Source organism: Stomoxys calcitrans, chromosome 3, assembly GCF_963082655.1.
Source record: "Stomoxys calcitrans chromosome 3, idStoCalc2.1, whole genome shotgun sequence".
NCBI lineage: Eukaryota > Metazoa > Arthropoda > Insecta > Diptera > Muscidae > Stomoxys > Stomoxys calcitrans.
Genome location: NC_081554.1, coordinates 72,243,370 through 72,265,099, shown reverse-complemented (window position 1 = coordinate 72,265,099; position 21,730 = coordinate 72,243,370). Strand labels below are relative to the sequence as shown.

The 21,730-nt window shown below is 39.4% G+C and overlaps 1 protein-coding gene across 1 annotated transcript in view; it reads right to left on the bottom strand.

The window, feature by feature from the left end:
• Nucleotides 1-804: 804 nt before the first annotated feature.
• Nucleotides 805-21,730, bottom strand: part of LOC106087012 (protein sax-3) — a 435,183-nt gene continuing 414,257 nt past the window's right edge. The window contains exons 11-12 of the mRNA XM_059364263.1: nucleotides 15,318-15,552; nucleotides 805-3,254 (exon numbers count right to left, since the gene is read on the bottom strand). Of these exons, the coding sequence (XP_059220246.1) occupies nucleotides 1,514-3,254; nucleotides 15,318-15,552 (1,976 nt within the window). The 3' untranslated portion in view covers nucleotides 805-1,513. The remainder of the gene's footprint in view (nucleotides 3,255-15,317; nucleotides 15,553-21,730) is intronic.

Here is a 21,730-nt window from a genome sequence, read left to right as displayed (position 1 = left end):
GGCCGAACTTAGCACGCTTTTACTTATTTTTTTATATTTTGACCCTAAATATCAGATCTCAGAAATGGCTAAAGCGATTTTGGCGAATTTCTTGTATGGAACCTTTTTGGGGTCCAAAAAAAAAAAGTACTTCCTATTAGTGTAGGTCAGTTGGGATCGTAAATGGGCCATATCGGTCCATGTTTTGATATATCTGTGACACAAACCAATCTTGAATCTTGAAGTTTTCAGCCTCTAGAGGGCGCAAATTCTTATCCGATTTGACTGAAATTTCGCTTGACATGTTCTGTTCTGACTTTCAATAACTGTGCTAAGTATGGTCTACATCGTTTTATATTATTCAATCTCGGATCTTGGAGGAGCCTCTAGAGGGCGCAATTCTTATCCGATTTGGACAAAAAAATTTATGTTTTGCTATTGTTTCGAACAAATGTGCTAAATATGGTCCAAATTGGTTCATGACCTGATATAGCTGCAATATTACCCTATCTCTCGATTATACTTCTTGAGCCTAGAGAGGGCGCAGTTATTATCCGTTTTTGCTGAAATTTTGCACAATGATTTCCACTTTGGTCTCCAAGCCTATCATTGCCCCAATCGATATAACCTAATATGAAGGAAAAAACTTTGCGTCAATACAAATTTCATTAGTATATCTTTTTCCTAACTCATTGTGGAATTTTTCTGGCAGGAGTTCTTCGTCGCTAATGGGTTCAGGCGTTTGGTCTTGTTCCTTGCTAATACGTCATTTAGCCCAACTTCCCCCCAAATGGATTTTTCTAAGAAAATTAAACAACATTTCGGTTTTTATTCCTGTTCATTCAATTTATTGCACCTCCGGCCACTTTATTGATGCAGCTTATGGTGTTACTCGGTATTTGTTTTTGTTTTTCGGTTTTTAGTTGTTGGTTTTTTATTTTGTTTTTTTAATTCAATTATCTGGCTTGAATTCTAAAAAGTCCTTAAATATTTCTATACAATATTATTACATCATTTTCTAATCGCATCTAACTGGCTTGCCCTTACTATTTCTTAGGGGTCTTCAATTCGTTTTAACGGATGAGCATTAGTTTATAAAAAAAAAGAAAATTCTTCTTCTTCTTGGTATATTCGGCAATCGATATTTTCATTTGCTTTTATTTTCTTGTTATAACTTCAAAAGATCACAATTATACTGTACATAGTGTTTTAGCGATTCGTTACTATAACTTTTACTTATAGGGGGGTATTTGTTTTTATTTTTTTATTAATTTTTAACTTTAATTTACTGGTGGATGCGGTATGTGGGAGGTGGAGGAATATTTGCAAGTTTATTGGATTGGCTTAATTCCGTTTTGCTTGGTTGGATAACCTTGACTTAGCTATATTTGGTTGCGTTACGTTACGTCACGTTACGCTACGTTACGCTATGTTACGTTACGCTACGTTACGTTTACTTTACTCTAGTGTTGGGCCTATATGTATTCCGGTGTGTGTTTGGGCTTAATGGGGGGGGGAGGGGATAGGGGCTAGCTTACACATTGGCCGAAGGACCAAAACTACTAAAATATTTATTTGTATGATTATTTGTTAAGTTATCGCTAGCGGTGGTTGTGGTGGCATTGGGACTACTACTGCTGCCAAGGTTGATGATACTGGCATTCTGATTACAACTATTCGTTTGATTTCTGGAGGGAGAGGGGGCCTTCGCCGCAGTATTGCTGTTAGTGTTGCTGGAGGATGGTGGTGCTGTAGGGGAGGAGGAGGACCTATTGTTATGGCTGGGTGAGGGTTGCAAGAGTTTGTCACCTGCTGCATGCGCATATGAGGGCGGAGGCTGTTGGTGCAACTGTTGTTGTTGCTGCTGCTGCTGCCTAAATGCCTGATAAGCATCCGACGACACCGCCGACCAGGTACCGTCTTTGGATTTTATATACAAATGCTGTTTGCTGGGCTGCTTACTGCCAAAGTGATAGTCACTGGCCGCTATTGACGAATTGGAGGCCCAATCGTTGAGCAACTGATTGGTGGAATTACTTATCAATGAAAAGTCACTGTCATTGAAATGATCTGTCTGGCTGTTGGTTAGGAAATCCAAATGAGAACCGGTGGCATTGCTGCCGTTGCCGGACGTATGATGGTGATTGCTGCTGTTGCCCACCGTTGGTTGCGAGGGGCTGTTCTTGTAGAGACTGCCAAAGTTGATGTTATTCTCGCTCTTGAACATTTTGGGATTGCGGGGGCGACGCAGTGTGCCGGCTCCCCCGCCATTGATCATTTGTGTGGCCAGTGTGGTGTTGGCATAGGCGCCCAGGCCTTGTTTCAAAGCATTGCTGGCCACCAGCAATTGTTGCTGTTGAAGTTGTTGTTGCTGCTGCTGCTGTTGTTGTTGTTGTTGGCGTTGACTTTGTGATTGCATGCTGTTGGAGTTGAAAGGATTTAAGCGTGTCGGTTGCAGCGGCTCATTGTTCATCAAATCAAAACGATTCTCGGTAATGTTGATTTTATTAGCCATGCCACTACCATTGCCTTGTGAAGAGGATGATGACGATGATGCTGGTGCTGGTGCCCCATTTGCGGAGGTCGAGTAGGAGGAGGAGGATGCCTTTTTCTGTGAAGATTTCGATGGTGATGCTGTCAATATGGCCGTGGATGCTGTGCTGGCTGTCATTTTATCTGGCAATGCCAACAGATTGTTGCCAAAGGCATTGTTATCCATAGCCATCATGTTGCCAACAATGCCATTGCCACCGCCAATGCCCACTGAGTAATGATTGCTGGGCGGTGCCGAATACAGCCCAGATGAAATACTGCCCATGGTTGAGCGATAATCATCGTTGTTGTTCGAACGCATTGTCGATGAGGATGTTAATTTTTGCTCATTTCCGCCTCGCAGGCCATCCAAGAAATCACCTGCTGCTCCCACACCCAGTGTCGAGCCCGCATTCAATGCGCCTTGGCTGGATTTAATGGTGGATGTTGCCGTGGCATTATTTCCATTTCCTCCTCGATTTTGATATAATTTCGCATTTGCCACAAGATTGGTAGTGGCATATGCACCACAGCTATCATATAAGGATTGTTGTTGTTGCTGCTGCTGTTGTAGTTGCTTTTGTTGTAGTTGCTGCTGCTGCTGCTGTTGTTTTTGTGGATATCCTTTGCTGGGCGTATGCTGCTGTTGCTGCATCAGGGTTGCATGAGCACTTCCGCCATTCGGAGTTTTGAATGTTGAGCATGCAACTTCAGCATAATCGGGCATATTAAGTGGCGTTAGTCTGAAATGAGGCAAAAGAAGGTAAAAACACACATTGAGGCCTTGTCATTCATTACACACAAGTTGCAGACCATATAAAAATTGATTGTAATTTGTCGTATTAAAAGCATTTGAATGTGTTCGTATGTCCAAATGCATGCAATGCAATTTAAAAATGCATCGAAAGGAAAAAAAGTGTTTTCCCGTTTTTCTCCTCCCAAATGGCATGAGCAGACAGTTTTTCGTAGGCCAACTTTGCAAGTCTTTTTGTTGCCACTGCCATAATTATAGGTTTCGGTCAAAGGTTTCCGGTAAATGTTGTCGCATTAACAATTTTGTTAAAGAAAACATTGGCTGGCGTGAAGCATTTACTAACGATGTACTAATTGACGCAAAATGTTTGAAATATTCCGGGGAGTTGCACCATATGCAAAGAGTCCATATGCATATCCATGGAGACAAGAATTTGCTGACACGAAAGGAATATTACGTAATTGTTTATAATTACTAGGATTTACAGTCAAATATAAATTGATTTAAACAAGTTAAAGTGTGCTAAGTTCGGCCGGGTCGAATCTTGGGAACAAAATAAATTTAGTTGAAGGGCGTAATTTTATTCTACATAGCAAAGTTCTGTCAAACCAGTAAAATTAAATCTTCTAGAAACCGAACAAGGATAATCAGTCAATATGAGGATATAGACTGATTTGGACTGTACTCGATACACTTGTTGGAAGTCATAACAGAACACTATGTGCAAAATTTCAGCCAAATTGGACAAAAATTGCGGCTTGCAAGGGCTCAAGAAGTCAAATCGGAAGATCGGTTTACATGGGAGCTATATCAGGTTATAGACCGATTCGGACCGTACTTGGCACAGTTGTTGAAAATCATAATAGAACACCATGTGCAAAATTTCAGACAAATCGAAGAAAAATTGCGGCTTGTAAGGGCTCAAGAAGTCAAATCGGGAGATCGGTTTATATGGGAGCTGTATCAGGTTATAGACCGATTCGGACCGTACTTGGCACAGTCGTTGGAAGTCATAACAGAACACTTTGTACAAAATTTCAGCCAAATTGGACAAAAATTGCGGCTTGCAAGGGCTTAGGAAGTCAAATCGGGAGATCGGTTTATATGGGAGCTATATCAGGTTATAGATCGATTTGGACCGTATTTTGTACAGCTATGGGAAGTCATAACAGATCACTATGTGCAAAATTTCAGCCAAATTGGACAAAAATTGCGGCTTGTAAGGGCTCCAGAAGTCAAATCGGGAGATCGGTTTATATGGGAGCTATATCAGGTTATAGACCGATTCGGACCGTACTTGGCACAGTCGTTGGAAGTCCTAACAGAACAATATGTGCAAACTTTCAGCCAAATTGGAGAAAAATTGCGGCTTGTAAGGGCTTAAGAAGTCAAATCGGGGGATCGGTTTATATGGTAGCTATATCAGGTTATAGACCGATTCGGACCGTACTTCGCACAGTTATTGGAAGTCATAACAGAAGACCATGTGCAAAATTTCAGCCAAATTGGACAAAAATTGCGGCTTGTAAGGGCTCAATTAGTCAAATCGGGAGATCGGTTTACATGGGAGCTATATCAGGTTATAGACCGATTTGGACCGTATTTTGTACAGCTATTGGAAGTCACAGAACACTATGTGCAAAATTTCAGCCAAATTGGAGAAAAATTGCGGCTTGTAAGGGCTATAGAAGTCAAATCCGGAGATCGGTTTATATGGGAGCTATATCAGGTTATAGACCGATTCGGACCGTACTTGGCACAGTCGTTGGAAGTCCTAACAGAACACTATGTGCAAAATTTCAGCCAAATTGGACAAAAATTGGGGCTTCCAGGGGCTCAGGAAGTTAAATCCGGAGATCGGTTAATATGGGAGCTATATGTAACCGATATGGCCCATTTACAATCCCCAACGACCTACATTAATAGTTAGTATCTGAACGAAATTTCAAGCTGCTAGCTCTATGCGTTCGATTGCTACCGTTATATCGACGGATAGATAGATTAATTGGGTTTTTAATAGAAAATTTTTTGTCGATTTTTATACCCGCGACCGTAGGATAGGGGGAATATTCATTATGTCATTCCGTTTGCAACACATTGAAATATCAATTACCGATCCTACAAAGTATATATTTCGGATCGTCGTAAAATTCTAAGACGATTTAATGATGTCCGTGTGTCTGTCCGTCTGTCCTTCCATCTGTTGTAATCACTCTACAGCCTTGAAAAATTGAGATATTCAGCTGAAATACGTCTTTTTAATGCACGCTGGTTAAGATCTTGAACGGGCTAAAGCGGACCATATTTGGATATAGTTGCTATATAGACCAATCTGCCGATAAAGGGTATAATGCCCATAAACGCTTTTTTTACCCAATAACGCTGAAATATAAAACAGTGGGTAGCCTTAGGCCTCCCGACATCTGACCCAGATATTGTTCAGATCGGATTATATTTAGATATAGCTGCCATATGGACCGATCTGCCGACAAAGGTTCTGAAGTCAATAAAGGCTTTATTTACTACCCGATTTCGTTAAAATTTGGAACAGTGGGTTAATTTAAGCCTCCCGATATCTAACCTATATATGTTTCAGACCGGACTATATCTAGATATAGCTGACATATAGACCGATATACCGATTAAGGGTCTGATTCCCATAAAAGCTGTATTTTTTAACCAATTGAAATTTAAAACGGTGAGTAGTTTCAGGCCTCCCGACATCTTACCTAAATATGGATGAAAACGGACTATATTTCGATAAAGCCGCCATATAGACCGATCTCCAAATAAAGGATTTGAAGCCCATAAAAGCATTATTTTTTTACCGATTTCACTGAAATTTAAAACAGTGAGTAGTTTTAGGCCTACCAACATCGGACCCAAATATGGTACAGATCGGTCTATATTTAGATATAGCTTCCATATAGACCGATCTGACGATAAAGGGTCTAAAGTCCATAAAAGCTTTATTTTTTAACTGATTTAGTTGAAATTTGAAACATTGAGGAGTTTTACGCCTCTTAACGTAGGCCCCAAATATGGTACCCAGCGGACTATATTTCGATATAGCTGCCATATAGACCGATCTGAGGATAAAGGGTCTGATGCCTATAAAAGCTTTTTTTTATCCGATTTCGCTGAAATTTAAAAGAGTGAGTTGTTTTAATCCTTCCTACATCCGTCCCAAATATGGTTCAGATCGAACTATATTTAGGTATATCTTAGGACCGATCTGCCGTTTAAGGGTCTGGAACCTATAAAAGCTGCATTTGTTACCCGATTTCACTGAAGATTGAATCGGTTAGTGGTTATAAGCCACCTGCCGTCTGACCTAAATATGGAAAAGATCGGACTGTATTTAGATATAGCTGTCATATAGAGTGATATATATGCTTGTTTTATTTGGTACAGATCGGTCCAGATTTGGTTATAGGTGCCATATAGAACGATCTCTCGATTTAAAATATTGGCCCATTAAGAAGCGTATTTACTGTACTACAAAATTGAATAGTGAATTATTTTTATTAGACCACTTAATGTCCGTACCGAATTTGGGGTGTTATCCAATTTTCATCGGATTGTGACGAAAGGAGGTTTACATATATACCCGAGGTGGCGGGTATCCAAAGTTTGAACCGACCGAAGTTAATGCTTTTTTGCTTGTTTTTCTGTGTAAACTAATATTGCCCCCATATAAACCAATCTCCGGAGTTGACTTCTTGAGCCCTTTGAAGCTAAAATTTTCCGACGAATGGGCTGACCTAACCTAATCTTAACAAAACAAAAAACTTCCGTTCTGACTTCCAATATCTGTGCTAAGTATGATTCTAATCACTACACAAATAGTTATATGCTCCATATAATCCGATCCCCAGATTTGACTTCTTGAGCTGTTAGAAGTCTTAACTTTTATCCAATTTGTCTGAAATTGGATTCGCGAAGTTCATGCCCTCCAATACTCACAGCAAACTCTAACCTGATTGGCTCTAGATTAGGCCCCATAGCCACAATGTCCAGAGGCATTAAATGTAACATTAAATTTAGTGCATCAGATGGTGTCGTCCTCAGAGTGGCTGTAATGCACAAACAAGCCATCCTTTGGATCCGGTAGAGTATTAAACAGTAGGTGGACTTTTGAAGCGCCGTCCACCAGACCACAACACCATATAGCATTATAGGTCTGACAACTGCAGTATATACCCAATGCATGACACGCAGTCTAAACCCCCAATTTTTGCCAATGGCTCTCTTGCAGGTGTATAGGGCAAGAGTTGTCTTTCTTGCCCTTTCCAAAATGTTGGATTTGAAGTTCAATTTCCTTTCCAGCAAAACACCCAGGAATTTTGCGCTTTCTGTAAATGGAACATTCTCTCCACTCAAGGAGGCAAGTAGGCAACTTGTATCTCCTGCTCAAAAGAACTACTTCTGTCTTGCACGGATTTATACCTAGACCACGTTCGGTAGCCCATTTTGCTGTTGCACGTAGAAGTATATCTCTTGGAGTGCTGGCAAACTTTTCCCTAACAGCTATAGCCACGCCATCAGCATACGCTACCACTTTTACGCCTTTTTCTTCCAGAGACAATAATATATTGTTAATGGCTATATTCCAAAGTAGAGAAGACAGTACACCTGCTTCAGGTGTTCCTGCTAACCCATCTTTTTAAATCCACAGATTACTAGCCTGCCGTAAGGCTTCTTTTAGAAAGATATTAAAAAACTTTCCTATGGTAGAGTTGATGCCTGATGGATTTCGCAATCAATTAATGAACGAATTAACTTAGACTTAAGCCTGAGAGCCAGTGTATCTTTCACATAATGGCCTGGCGATTTAGAGGTGTCAAAACGTTTGATCACCCAAAGGATTCTTGGTTCAGATACATATTCCTTAATTATCCTCAACGAATGCATGTTTGGGATAACCTCTCTTACGGTGTCACCTCTAAGAGTAGTTCTTGTGTCTCCCCCACTACACATTGTCCCTTTATTCCCTGACATCTGAAAGTACCATATGGTAATAGGGGTAGAGGGCTAGCATCTCTCGTAGCCTAGAGATCTCTAATGCATCTTCTTGATTATAGTTTATCAAACGTGTAAAAAAATTGTCACATAATTATCTATGTGACCTCTATGATAAGTATTTAACTGTCATATCGACCTACCCTGAACATTGCTAAAGTGACTGAAAACTGATATCATTAGTTTGTTGGCGATCCTTCATTCAAGAAGGAACCTTTATCAAATGCTGCCGTTCGAACTCGGTTGTTCCATTCTTCTATGTCCAATATTGTTTGTGTTTTAAGAACACTGAAAGATGGTTTATGGTAATAAAAATTAGCCTTTGCTATACATATACCAAAACTAATAGCAGTAAAATACAAATTATTTTTATGATTTAATTTACTCTTCAAGTCCACTTTCACGCAATTGTTTCGTTTTAATTTTACTACAGCTTTATGTTTGCCTATAATCTTTCCCTTGTAAAAGATAGCATCTTGATTCGTTTAACAACTTAGTTCATCCTATTTGCTTTTTGCCTTATTCAACATCCTTCGAAGAAAAATTCCATTTCACCTCAATTTAATTTTATGAAAGGCAACATGGAGAAGTACTCCAAAAGAAATATACAAGGAATATTTTGCTCAAGGTACACGCACACACACACACACAGGAAATAGGAAAATGTGTTCAACAAACTGAACTAATTAAAAACCACTTAGAAGATAACTCAAAAATACTCGAAGAAAAATAATACAAAAACAGCTTAAGTAACTTTAGGCCACTTCAACAGTTAACAGAAAAAATAACTCAAGGTAAAAACAAATCTACGAAGCAAGCCAACAAACAAGAGTTCCGTTGTGGCCCACAAATTTTTTTTTGGCCGAGAGATACTTAATTAAGAAAATTATGGCAAAAGATGCTACACGAAAATAATAAAAATCAACTCAAACAGCAACAACCGTGAAATGTAGAAAAATTCATTAAGAAAATATGGCTGAAATGAAATGAAACTGAGGATAAACAAGATATTAACCGAATTCCTATTTGCAGGAGAAGAATTTCATTATAGAAATGAATAAAAAATTTCATTAAAACTGAAATGGTTGTAAGGTAAGTTGCTGTCAATTGGCTTGGTGAGAGGGGAATTAGAAACAAGTAAAAAAGTGCTTAATTCGACCGAGCCGAATCTTGGGTACCCTCCACCAAGGATTCCGCTACAAATTTGTCTTTATAAACTCAGATCCTTGGAAGGAGAGAATTTCCATTTACAGAAAGCGCAAAATACTTGGGTGTTTTGCTGGACAGGAAATTGAACTTCAAATCCAACATTTTGGAAAGGGCAAGAGAGGCAACTCTTGTCCTATACGCCTGCAAGAGAGCCATTGGCAAAAGTTGGTGGCTTAGACCGCGTGTCGTGCATTGGTTATATACAGCAGTTGTCAGACCTATAATGCTATATGGTGTTGTGGTCTGGTGGACGGCGCTTCAAAAAACCAGCTACTGTTCGATAGTCTACTGGATCCAAAATATGGCTTGTTTGGGCATCACAGCCGCACTAAGGATGACACCATCTGATGCACTGAATTTAATGCTACATCTAATGCGCCTGGACATTGTGGCTAGACAAATTGCTGCCACCATTGCCGTGAGGCTAATGGAGCTTTCTGTTTGATCATGTGGCTGTTACGGACACTGTGTTATTCTTGATACAATGTCTGATGTTCAAGGCAGTATGAATTACAACCCTTCTTGAGCCACTTTTTGATAAAAAGTACTTTACCACTATTCCAGATAGAACCGATTGGAACTATTGGGTTGCCCAAAAAGTAATTGCGGATTTTTCATATAGTCGGCGTTGACAATTTTTTTTTCACAGCTTGTGACTCTGTAATTGCATTCTTTCTTCTGTCAGTTATCAGCTGTTACTTTTAGCTTGCTTTAGAAAAAAAGTGTAAAAATCCGCAATTACTTTTTGGGCAACCCAATACAATATCCCTGTTAATAGATGTTAGAAAGACGTATAGAAGATGGTTCCAAAATAGACGACCACGTGGGCTTCAGGGTGTATTCTAAAGATTTAGAACAGGACATATCGAAAAGGTTACCCGACCACTGTAGTGTGTATCAAGCGGAGATCCTTGCAATGAAGGAAGTGGTGGCATGGCTAAGATATAATGTCATAACGACGATTGGCATAAATATCTTCTCAGACAGCCAGGCAGCCATTAAATCCCTTGGGAACGAATTTCTGAACACAAAAACCTCCCTCGAGTGTCGCAGATCTCTCAACGAGATGGCTGAACAGTTAAAAATTCACCTGTTCTGGGTGCCGGGCCACAGAGATATCCCAGGGAATTGTAAAGCGTTCAAGCTTGCGAGTCTAAGAACTACCTTACACATTCGAAGAGAACTGGAATCTGTGGGTATGCCTCTAGCGACATGTAAGCTAAGTTTTCGGCACCAGGCCCGAAGGACAACGAATGATAGATGGTCACAAAGAGGGTGCTGTGAGCATTCCAAAACTATGTGACCTGGTCTATACTTGAAGAGGTCTACTGCTTTGCTGTCATTAGCTAGAACAAACGTCTCAGTCATTGTGTCCGTCATGACAGGTCACTGTTTAATCGGAATACATGCTGACAGACTGAAGGTTGCCAGTAACGACTTTTGCAGAAGTTGTGACGACATCGAAGAGAAGAGACTATAAAACACCTTCTGTATGTGTATCCCGCACTGGCAGTCAGAAGAAGTTCCATTTTAGGTTCTCATTTCGTTGAGAACCTCTCTGATTAAGCGGGTGTGAACGATCGCAAGCTGTTGAGTGTTTAAAGCGATTTGAATGGTTCAACGCTGGGAGCTAAAAGGCATCTTCCTTCTTCTGTTCCTATGGTTCTTAAACCTTAAACCACTTAAACCTAACCTAACGTGCGCCCTCTAGAAGCTCAAGAAGTCAAGACCCAACATCGGTTTATATGGCCGCTATATCAAAATATGGACCATTTACGTTCCCAACCGACCTACACTAATAAGAGGTATTTGTTCAAAATTTCAAGCGTCTAGCTTTACTCCTTTAAAAGTTAGCGTGTTTTCAGACTGACGGACAGACCAACAACAAGAGGCGGACTTACGGACATGGCTAAATCGACTTAAAATGTCATGACGATCAAGAATATATATACTTTATGGGATCTTAGACGAATATTTCGAGGTGTTACAAACGGAATGATGAAATTAATGAACCCCCATCCAATGGTGGAGTGTATAAAAAGTTATGTTGGGTGCAGCGAATCGCACCGGACCAGCTGGTAAAGTACATATGTTCTAGATAGGATTGATATTCAAATTCGATCTAATCATGCCCGTCCATCCGTCTATCGAAGCCACGAAAGAATAAAGAAATCCGTATATAATTTTGTGCAGATACCTCTTATCGATGTAGGTCTTTGGTGATTGCAAATGGGCAATATCGGTTCAGATTTGGATATAGCTCCCATATAAAATGTTCCTTCGACTTGACTTCGTGGGCCGCTAGAATTTAGCATGAGGTGTTTTTTATGACTTCCATTCCATCCGTGGTATAACCTGATATAGCTCCCATATAAACCCATCTCCCGATTTGATACCTTGATCGCTTCCAGGGGATCAATTGTTATCCGATGTGGCTGAGGTTTTGCACCTAGTGTTCTGTAAGGACTTCCAAACATCGCGCTTAGTACAAACCAAATCTGTCTATAAAGCGACATAGCTCCCATCTGAACAGATCTTCCGATTTGAAATATTGAAGGCCCAATTGTTGCCCGATTTGGCTGAAATTTTGGTCGTAGTGTTCTGTTTTGACGTCGAAAATGCGTGGTAAATATGGTTCACATCGGTCTATAACCGAATATAGCAAACATATAAACGGATCTCCCGACTGGTTTTCTATGAATCCTAGAAGCATCTTTTGTTGCCTGATTTGATAGAAACTTCACAGTACACATATGTTGATTTGTGTAAATTTTTAGTAGAATCCATGTTGGTGGATTCACCAGATTCGGCCCGGTACGGCCGGCATTCAGAAGAAAGATTTGTATTTGGATGAAAACTAAAACATCATGTCATAAAGTCATGTTAGGATTCTTAACAGATATTTGTTCCATAGAAACCAAGGCCTATTGATCTCCTATAAGTCTTATTCCGGGCCACCTTAGCGCTGAGGTTCGCATGACCGACTATGACATTGACCGCCTGTGTACGAGTCTTGGTAAGAACATCAGAGAAATCATCAGCGGCGTTAATCCCCCTTCTAATGATGGCGACATTTTTGAGGTACTAATCTGTGAAGTATTACACTATGCAAGATACTGATACTACCCGTGCTGTTATATGGTTCTGAAGCATGGGTACTTGTGAAAGCAGATGAGGAAGTGCTTGGAGTATTTGAGAGAAAGATTCTTCGTAAAATATATGGACCAGATTGCGTTAATGGAGAATATAGGTGACGTATGTACCACGAGCTCTATGACAACGATAGCATTTTAACACGTACCAAAATACAACGTCTGCGTTGGCTAGGTCATGTTGTCAGAATGGATGGAGAAGCTCCAGCAAAGAAGTCTTTTGAAGGCAAACACGATGGTACACGCAAACCGGGAAGACCAAAAGCCTTAGGGAAAGATCATCATGCTCAACTTTAGCCAAATGGGACAAAACTTGAGGCTTTTAAGGGTTCAAGAAGTCAAATCGGGAATTGGTTTATATAGGAGCTATATCAGGTTATAGACCGATTTGGACCGTACTTCGCATAGCTGTTGAACGTCAAAACAGAATACTATGTGCAAAATTTCAGCCAAATCGGACAAAAATTACGGCTTGTAAAGCTTTAGGACGTCAAATCGGGAGATCGGTTTATATGGGAGCTATATCAGGTTTTTAACCGATTCGGACGGTACTAAACACAGTTGTTGGAAGTCATAACACAGTTGTTGGAAGTCATAACACAGTTGTTGGAAGTCATAACACCACATGCAAACTTTTAGCTAAATCGGACAAAAATTGCTGCTTGTAAGGTTTCAAGAAGTCAAATCGGTAGATCGGTTTATATGGGAGCTATATCGGGTTATGGACCGATTTGGACCGTACTTGGCACTGTTGTTGGAAGTAACAACCAAACACCACATGCAAAATTTCATCCAAATCGCACAAAAATAGCGGCTTGAAAGGGTTGAAGAAGTCAAATCGGGAGAATGGCTTATATGGGAGCTATATCAGGTTACTGACCGTTTTGGACCGTACTTGGCACTGTTGTTGAAAGTAACAACAAAACACTACATGCTCAATATCAGCCAAATCGGACAAAAATTGAGGCTTCCAGGGGCTCAAGAAACCAAACCGGACATTTATCAGATTATAGACAGATTCGAACCGTACTTGGCACAGTTGTTGGGAAACCACAACGGAACAGCACATGCAAAATTTCAGTCAAATCGGGTTCTAGATGTCTAGAGCTAAATCATGTTATAGACCGATTTGAATTGTACTTGACACAGTTGTTGAAAGTCTTACCAGAATATTACATGCAAAATGTCAGCCAAATCGGACAAAAATTGCAGCTTGTAAGGGCTTAAGAAGTCAAATTGGGAGATCAGTTTATGTGGGACCTATTGACCGATTTGAACCGTACTTGGCACATTTTTTGAAAGCCTAACAGAACACTACGTGCAAAATTTCAGCCGAATCGGACAAAGATTGCGGCTTTTAAGGGCTCAAGAAGCCATATCGGGAGATCCGATTATATGGGAGCTATATCCAAATCTGAACCGATATGGCCCATGTTACTTAATATCGACCTACATCAATATTAAGCATCTGTGCAAAATTTCAAGGGGATAGCTTTACGCGTTCAACCGGTATCGTGATTTCGACAGACAGACGGACGGACGGAAATGGCTAGTTTGACTCAAAATGACGAGACGATCAAGAACAAATAACTTTATGGGGTCCTAGATCAATATTTCAAGATGTTACCAACGGAATGACTAGATTAGTATACCTCCATCCTATAGTGGTGGGTATAAAAGCTATCTATTGGGTTGCCTAAAAAGTAATTGCGGATTTTTTAAAAGAAAGTAAATGCATTTTTAATAAATATTAGAATGAACTTTAATCAAATATACTTTTTTTCTAAAGCAAGCTAAAATAACAGCTGATAACTGACAGAAGAAAGAATGCAATTACAGAGTCACAAGCTGTGAAAAAATTTGTCAACGCCGACTATATGAAAAATCCGCAATTACTTTTTGGGCAACCCAATATGTTGGTAGGAATCCAAGCTTCGGCTTGGGGCTCGTTCTTGCTTTTCCTCATTCCCTCCTTGTTCCCTCCAAGTTACTGGCAGTCTATGTCATCGAATTCCAGCCTACATGGTATGACCCATGCTATACCATTTTAATGCTTGACTTTTATATTTTCTCTCTTCATTTTCATTAACTTTTTAAGTTTTATGTTTTATTTCATCTTTTATTTCCGCATTTGGTATCTTTAATGATTGTACATTTTTCGTATTTTTTTTTTACCAATTCCTCTTACATTTGCATTCGATTTCGAATATCTAATGAACGTTAATATTTAATTATTGTGAGCATAAGTCTGAGAATAGCAGATAGAAGCATAGCCCACAATTAGATATTCCAGGCAATGGCTGCATAATAATTTCTAACATTTTTTGTTGTTTCGCCGACGATTTAACCCCGGCCAACGAAGTGGAAAACTCATAAATAAGCCATTTGCGAAGAACTTTAATACCCCATTTGGAGAGTAGATATTATTAATTTCGACAATGCCTTTTACAACCATTTTGTTTATCACGTAACTACTGGAGGTTGTTTTGTGCCTTCCTTTTGGCCCTCCACAGTGTAGTTGGGGGCGGGGGGCACAGTGGGAGTGGGGGATTTAAATTAAACCCTTTCTATGGAGGCAGGATATGCTCGTGAATGTAATGGGCTAAGAAAATTTGTTTTGTTTTTGCAGTTCACCATAATGGGGGGTGGGGGGGGGGGTTATAGCTTACCTTTCATAATCCGGCAATGGCATGTTGGTCTGATTGTGTTGATGGCCATGATGGGCTTGGGTGGTTGACGATGCCTGTCCCGTGACTTGTGCGTAATCCGGCAGTTGTTCCTTCGTTGTACAAGATGAGGTTGAGTTGGCCTGACGCCAAACGCCCCCCGTGGGGTCGATCCAAACACCGTTCGCATTCAATGGCAATGTGGGGAATTTGCGAACGGCACCGATTGCGTGATTTCCTAAAATAAAAAATAATCACCCAAAAAACGTGGGGGCGTTAAATATGAATGAGGCAAATATTTTGTGTGTACGTTCATTATGTTTTTTTTTTTTGGTTTTTCTTTGCTTTCAGCAAAAATATTTCAATTCTTTTATAATGAAGTTGTAGACGGGGCGTGGGGGGGGGGGGGGGAATGGGTTTGTTTATTGTTTTATTTCCAACCAATTCTAAATATACAACAGTTCGTGTTTTGTTCTAGTGTTGGATTTGTTGTTGGGCTTTCTAAACTTATCACCCCGGAAATGAGCATTTTTGCTTTATACGTCCGTCTTTTGCCTAGGAGCTGATGTTAACTTTATTGCCTAATCATTTCGCTCCTCGAATCCTGGTATCTATTTCAAAATTTCCAACGGCTTTGTTGGCCACGTTGTCATAGACCCTTGGTCGTTGTGCTGGCTGCCTGCCAGTGGGCCGCCTAAATAGGTTCTAATTTTCTTGAATTGTTGTCGACGACCGGTAGCGTTATTTAGATACCCATCAAATGGGTTTCTTTTGTGTGTGTGTTTGAGTTGTTTTTTTGTGTTTATTTGCTGTTCCTTTTTTTTGATAATTGATGTGATTTTCACGTGTCGTTAAATAATTTGTAAAGTTTTGTTTCGTCCCCTCCAAGAGGTTTGTGGTTCCTATTTTTGATTTGGTATTCATTTTGCAGGATGTCAGTAGGCTTATCTTAATGTTGTGCTATTTATTGTCTTTCGCGTTGTTCTGTTAAATGAATTTATGGCAAAGTAAAACGGTGTGTCTTTCGCAAGGAAAACGTCTTAATTAAGGTGCCTGCGATGTTTTGCAGCGGAAATTAGATAATTTTCAAAAGGAAGACCATTCAGGGAATGGAATTTCAGTGAGTGTTCCTTTTGTTGGAAAATTTAACCCATTTTATAAAATTGGAAAACAAAACATTTCTTATCATTTCTTTTATAACAAGTGAACGGGAAATCAAAAATGTTTTGCAACAATGACAATTCAAGGAATTCCGAATGTTGTCTACACTGGGAAGAAAAACTGATGGAACTAGAAACTCCCATCTGTTTGTCTTCAATTAACGAGACCGGCCGTATACGCATCAGACTTTCGGTTTTTGCCTTCCTAGAGGCCACCCTAGCGCAGAGGTTAGCATATCCGCCTATGACGCTGAACGCCTGGTTTCAAATCCTAGCAAGATCATCATAAAAATTTCAGTGGTCGTTATTCCCGTCTAATGCTGGCGACATTTGTGAGGTAGTATGTCATGTTAAAACTTCCCCCCAAAGAGGTGTCGCATTTCGGCATGCTGTTCAAACTCGGCTATAAAAAGCAGGACCCTTATCATTGAGCTTAAACTTGAATCGGACTGCACTCATGGATATGTTAGAAGTTTGCTCCTGTTCCTTAATGGAAGGTTCATAGGCAAAAATTTGCAAAATTTGCCTTCCTAGAGACGTCCGTCCTTCCGTGGAAGTCTAGCTGACTTAAGACCATACAAAATACTTCTCTTGTAGCATTATCGTGAGGAGAACAAGCACTGAAGTCCTTTTATTTCCTTGCCAGGATCCGAATCCTTAAAAGACGTGATTCGAAGATTTGCTGTCAATGTCGCCTGGGTAGGCTACCCAGGCCGGCACTAAAATTGTCCAAATCGGTATAAATTTAAATATGGCCCTGTTCCTGAAATCATTTCTTCCAAAGGGAGCAAATCTTATCGGATTTGAACGGTTCCAAGGGGCTTTAACTAACGAGACATAAGTGACATGAGATATGGAATACCGGACATGAGTTTGGCTGGGTATTTGTGGTTAGTCGGAGGCTACAACACTTCGTCGTCAGGTCTACTCTGGGTGATGAGATAGCATAAAAGCCAAATTCACTTCTATGTTTTGTGTGTCAATGTCCCGATAAAGAAAAGAAGAAGAGAACATATGAACGCTGACCTGCAACGTTAAAATCGCGCTAGGACACTTTAATGCCAAGATAGGAAGTCAGTAAAATTTGAAAATCTAAGAGTAATCGGGGTGGCATCGAAACGGGACCCGACAGACCCTGTGTGGGTGGGTCATCCAGTTGGACTTGGCTCAAGGTGTGCGCCAGCGGGGAAAATCGAAACTCAAAAAGTACTTCGACAGCAGCAGCTAGTGATGCAGCTAAGGAGGAATCGTTCACACCGCAAGTGTCCAGTGTCCTCAGGACCTGCCCCTGGATGCATACGGAAGCTCCTGGTGGAATCAGAAGACGAGGCTAACACAACAGTAGTGGAAGTTCTGAATCCCGGCTATGGTCAGGTTTCTACAGATAAATCTCCACCATTGTAAGGCGGCGATTTAAACTACTCAAGGGTACGGGAAATGGGAGACACATTCTTCCGATGCTAAGCTCTGAAGATTAAGTAGTAACCAGCCTTGAAATAAACAAGTCTCATTACTGGTTGGCTTCCCTATATATGGCACACGATTCAGAGATGTCGACTTCAAACCTTAAGTCGCTGATCGAAGCCGCTTCTCTAGGGAGGAAGAGCCTCGTTGTAGGAAGTGAGGCTAATGCACATCACCAGATATGGGGAAGTTCGGATGTCAACGAATGGCGTGAGCTGCTTATCGAATCTTATATATAAAAACCATTTTGTGTTTGTTGGTCAGTTTGTTTGTTTGTATGTTTGTGTGTTCCTTATAGACTCAGAAACGGCTGAACCGATTTTCTTAAGTTTTCACAGATGGTGCATAATGATCCCATGGTGAAAATAGGGTGCTACATTTTTTGATATTTGAAAGGATGCCAGATCTCGGAGATGGGTGGTGCGATTAAAAGCCAAAAATTGTGTGCTCCCTTTTAGTAACCTACAAACAAAAATTTACTATCTAAATTTCGGATGGGGTACCTAGGGGGGGGCGTCCCATCCCAAAATCTACCAAATTTATATATAAATACACCAATCACGACAATATGGGACTCAAATGAAAGGTATTTAAGATTAGAAAACTTATCTGATATCCAATTGTCGGACTAAGTGTTTGGGGGAACCACCCCAACACCCAAAACACTCCTAAATCGAACACATTTACCCACCATGGCAATATGTGACTCAAATGAAAGGTATTTACGAACAGAATACGAATCTGATATCCAAGTTTGGGACGAAGTTTCTGGGGGTTCACCCCTTGCCCAAAACACCCCCCAAACAGGACTTATTTACTGACCATGGCAATATGGGGATTAAATAAAAAGTATTTGAGTGTAGAATACGAATCTGATATCAGATGTGGGACCAAGTGTTTGAGGGGACGTCTATTCCCGAGAACGTCCCCCAAAGAAAACAAATTTACGACCATGGCAATATGGGGCTCAAATAAAAGGACTTTGGGAGTAAAGTACGAATCTGATATCAATATTCGGGAAAAGTGTCTATGGGGCCACCCTACCCCCACAACACCACCCCAATAGGAAGTAAAGGGTGATTTTTTTGAGGTTAGGATTTTCATGCATTAGTATTTGACAGATCACGTGGGATTTCAGACATGGTGTCAAAGAGAAAGATGCTCAGTATGCTTTGACATTTCATCATGAATAGACTTACTAACGAGCAACGCTTGCAAATCATTGAATTTTATTACCAAAATCGGTTCGGTTCGAAATGTTCATTCACCGTAACGTTGCGTCCAACAGCATCTTTGAAAAAATACGGTCCAATGATTCCACCAGCGTACAAACCACACCAAACAGTGCATTTTTCGGGATGCATGGGCAGTTCTTGAACGGCTTCTGGTTGCTCTTCACTCCAAATGCGGCAATTTTGCTTATTTACGTAGCCATTCAACCAGAAATGAGCCTCATCGCTGAACAAAATTTGTCAAAATTTGAACACATTTCGAACCGAACACTGATTTTGGTAATAAAATTCAATGATTTGCAAGCGTTGCTCGTTAGTAAGTCTATTCATGATGAAATGTCAAAGCATATGTGATGTACATTTGGTTTATAGTTTTGGAACTTTGAATTTCAAAATTACTGAAAATTGTAGTAGGCTCAAAATTTTAATATTTTTTTTTTCTTTGGAAGAAATGTCAGACTGAATTCAATTTCATTTTTGGTGTACATAATTTTTCATTTCAATTCAAATTTCATACTGTTCGGTCGTAATAATAAGAAAATTTTCTCAAATATAAAATTAAACGGAGAAAAGAAGAACTTAGGATAATTTTGCAAGAATAGTTAAGGAAATAATATCAATTTGTTTTTTTTTGCAAGATGATAAGTAAGATGTTATTCTAGGCATTTATACTTCGGGATTTCAGAAAGAAAATTAGCAAAGAATTGGTTCCCGGAAACTTATGCTAGTGATTGGAATTTTAAATCGCAATCCAACTCATAAGGACGCATAGCCCCATTATAGGCATATTTGGGGGCACATTTGGAGTCCAGCATTTTGTCAATTGGATTGTTGAAGATTACAAATTTTTTTTTTTTGAAAATATTTCTGTTTCTCCCTACAAGCAACCAGGACTGACATATAGTTCTGGTATCCATAAGGATACCAGAACACTACCCGGATTTTACGATTCCAACAATGAATGGAACGTTTTTGGAACATTTTAACCAAAATTAACATTTTGAAGGAAAATTGACAAGAAAAACAGTGAAAAAAGTCAAATTTAAATATAATGTCAAAACAAGTCTTAATGGAGCGTTAACAGGAATTACATCAATGAAATAGATTAAGCTTTCACCCTAATTTAATATACATAGACACCTTAACTTAATTATCTACGAGCATCTCAAAAGTTTAACCCTCTTTTGCCATATCTAACTACCATGTCAACAACGATCGTCAACTGGCCAGATGACAACGTGGGACAATTGCGGTAAGTCTTTGATTATTTTCTCTTCCATTTATTAAATCTTTGGAATGCTCGGAATATTAAAACAAAATACTCATTTTATCTACATAACATTTCAATAAGATTTTTTTTTTTAATTTAACGTCATAACATTTCAATTAGGAATTAGAAATAAGTTCAGAATAATAACACATTTACATTAATAATTTATATTCCGTTTTATTTTTCATTACACCCTATTACACATTTTATTTTACATTTATTGTCATTGAATCACTACATTTTAATTAATCTCTTCCACTCAACCAATTTTATGAATTTTTATTAATTTCTATAATATATATTATAATGTTTTTGTAAACGCCGTTTTTCAATCACGAAAGGTTCGGTACTCTTGCTAAAGGATACTCTTGAGGGCAGTTAGGTATTCAGATACTTTTCTGCACGGCAGGGTGGGTGTAGGATACTATGTGACCAATTGACATCTTTGGTCACGCCTTCTTATTAACGTCATTCTCCTACGACTTCTATACTTTTCCTTTCCATCTGTCTATTATCATAAGAGCTACCTAAATTTTCTTTATGTAATTGCATCCATGCCTATTTCTGTTGGAGAAAGAACGCCCCCCAAGACTGAGCACGGCTGGGGCCAGTAGGTAGCTAGTTCCAAGGTGAATAGGGCCATTATATGGTAGATCGTTACATAATTAAATGGCGCCCAACGTGGGGCACTCAGCGTAGATATTTGGTCAATTCTGACTTAAACATTTTGATAAATTTCAAGAAAAGAAAACTTGCTGAGGTCTCAAATTTTCTCTTTATACATTTCTCTCCTTTCACTTTTTCCGTCTTTTTTGATTGCAATACAGGATTTGTGATTATTTTAATTGATAATTACACTAGTTTGCATCAAAGGTTCTATTCTTTTTCTATGATCCACTAGACATGAGTTTTATGGAGTTTTAGTTCTGGACATTTTTGGAGCTATACCATATAATCTCAGTCTCCTATTTTCCTTCGTCTATTTTTTTAAATTAATTGTGATTGAGATTTTTGAGTTTGGATGAATTTCGGATTTAAACTCTCATATTGGTTTAAAACTTTTCTGCTGGTATTTACAAATTATTCAGGTGGAGAGTTTTAATTCTGGATAAATTTCGGTATTATACTCCATTCAGAATAATGCTGTATAACAGTTTCTTTTATGGCGTTAGTTGGAGGAAGCAGAGTGAACTTTAGCCTTGAGATACTCAAACCAAGTAGTGATATTAGAGATATAGCTGTTATATTTGTTTGTTTAATTACCTTTTGAATTGGGGACCATATTTTTTT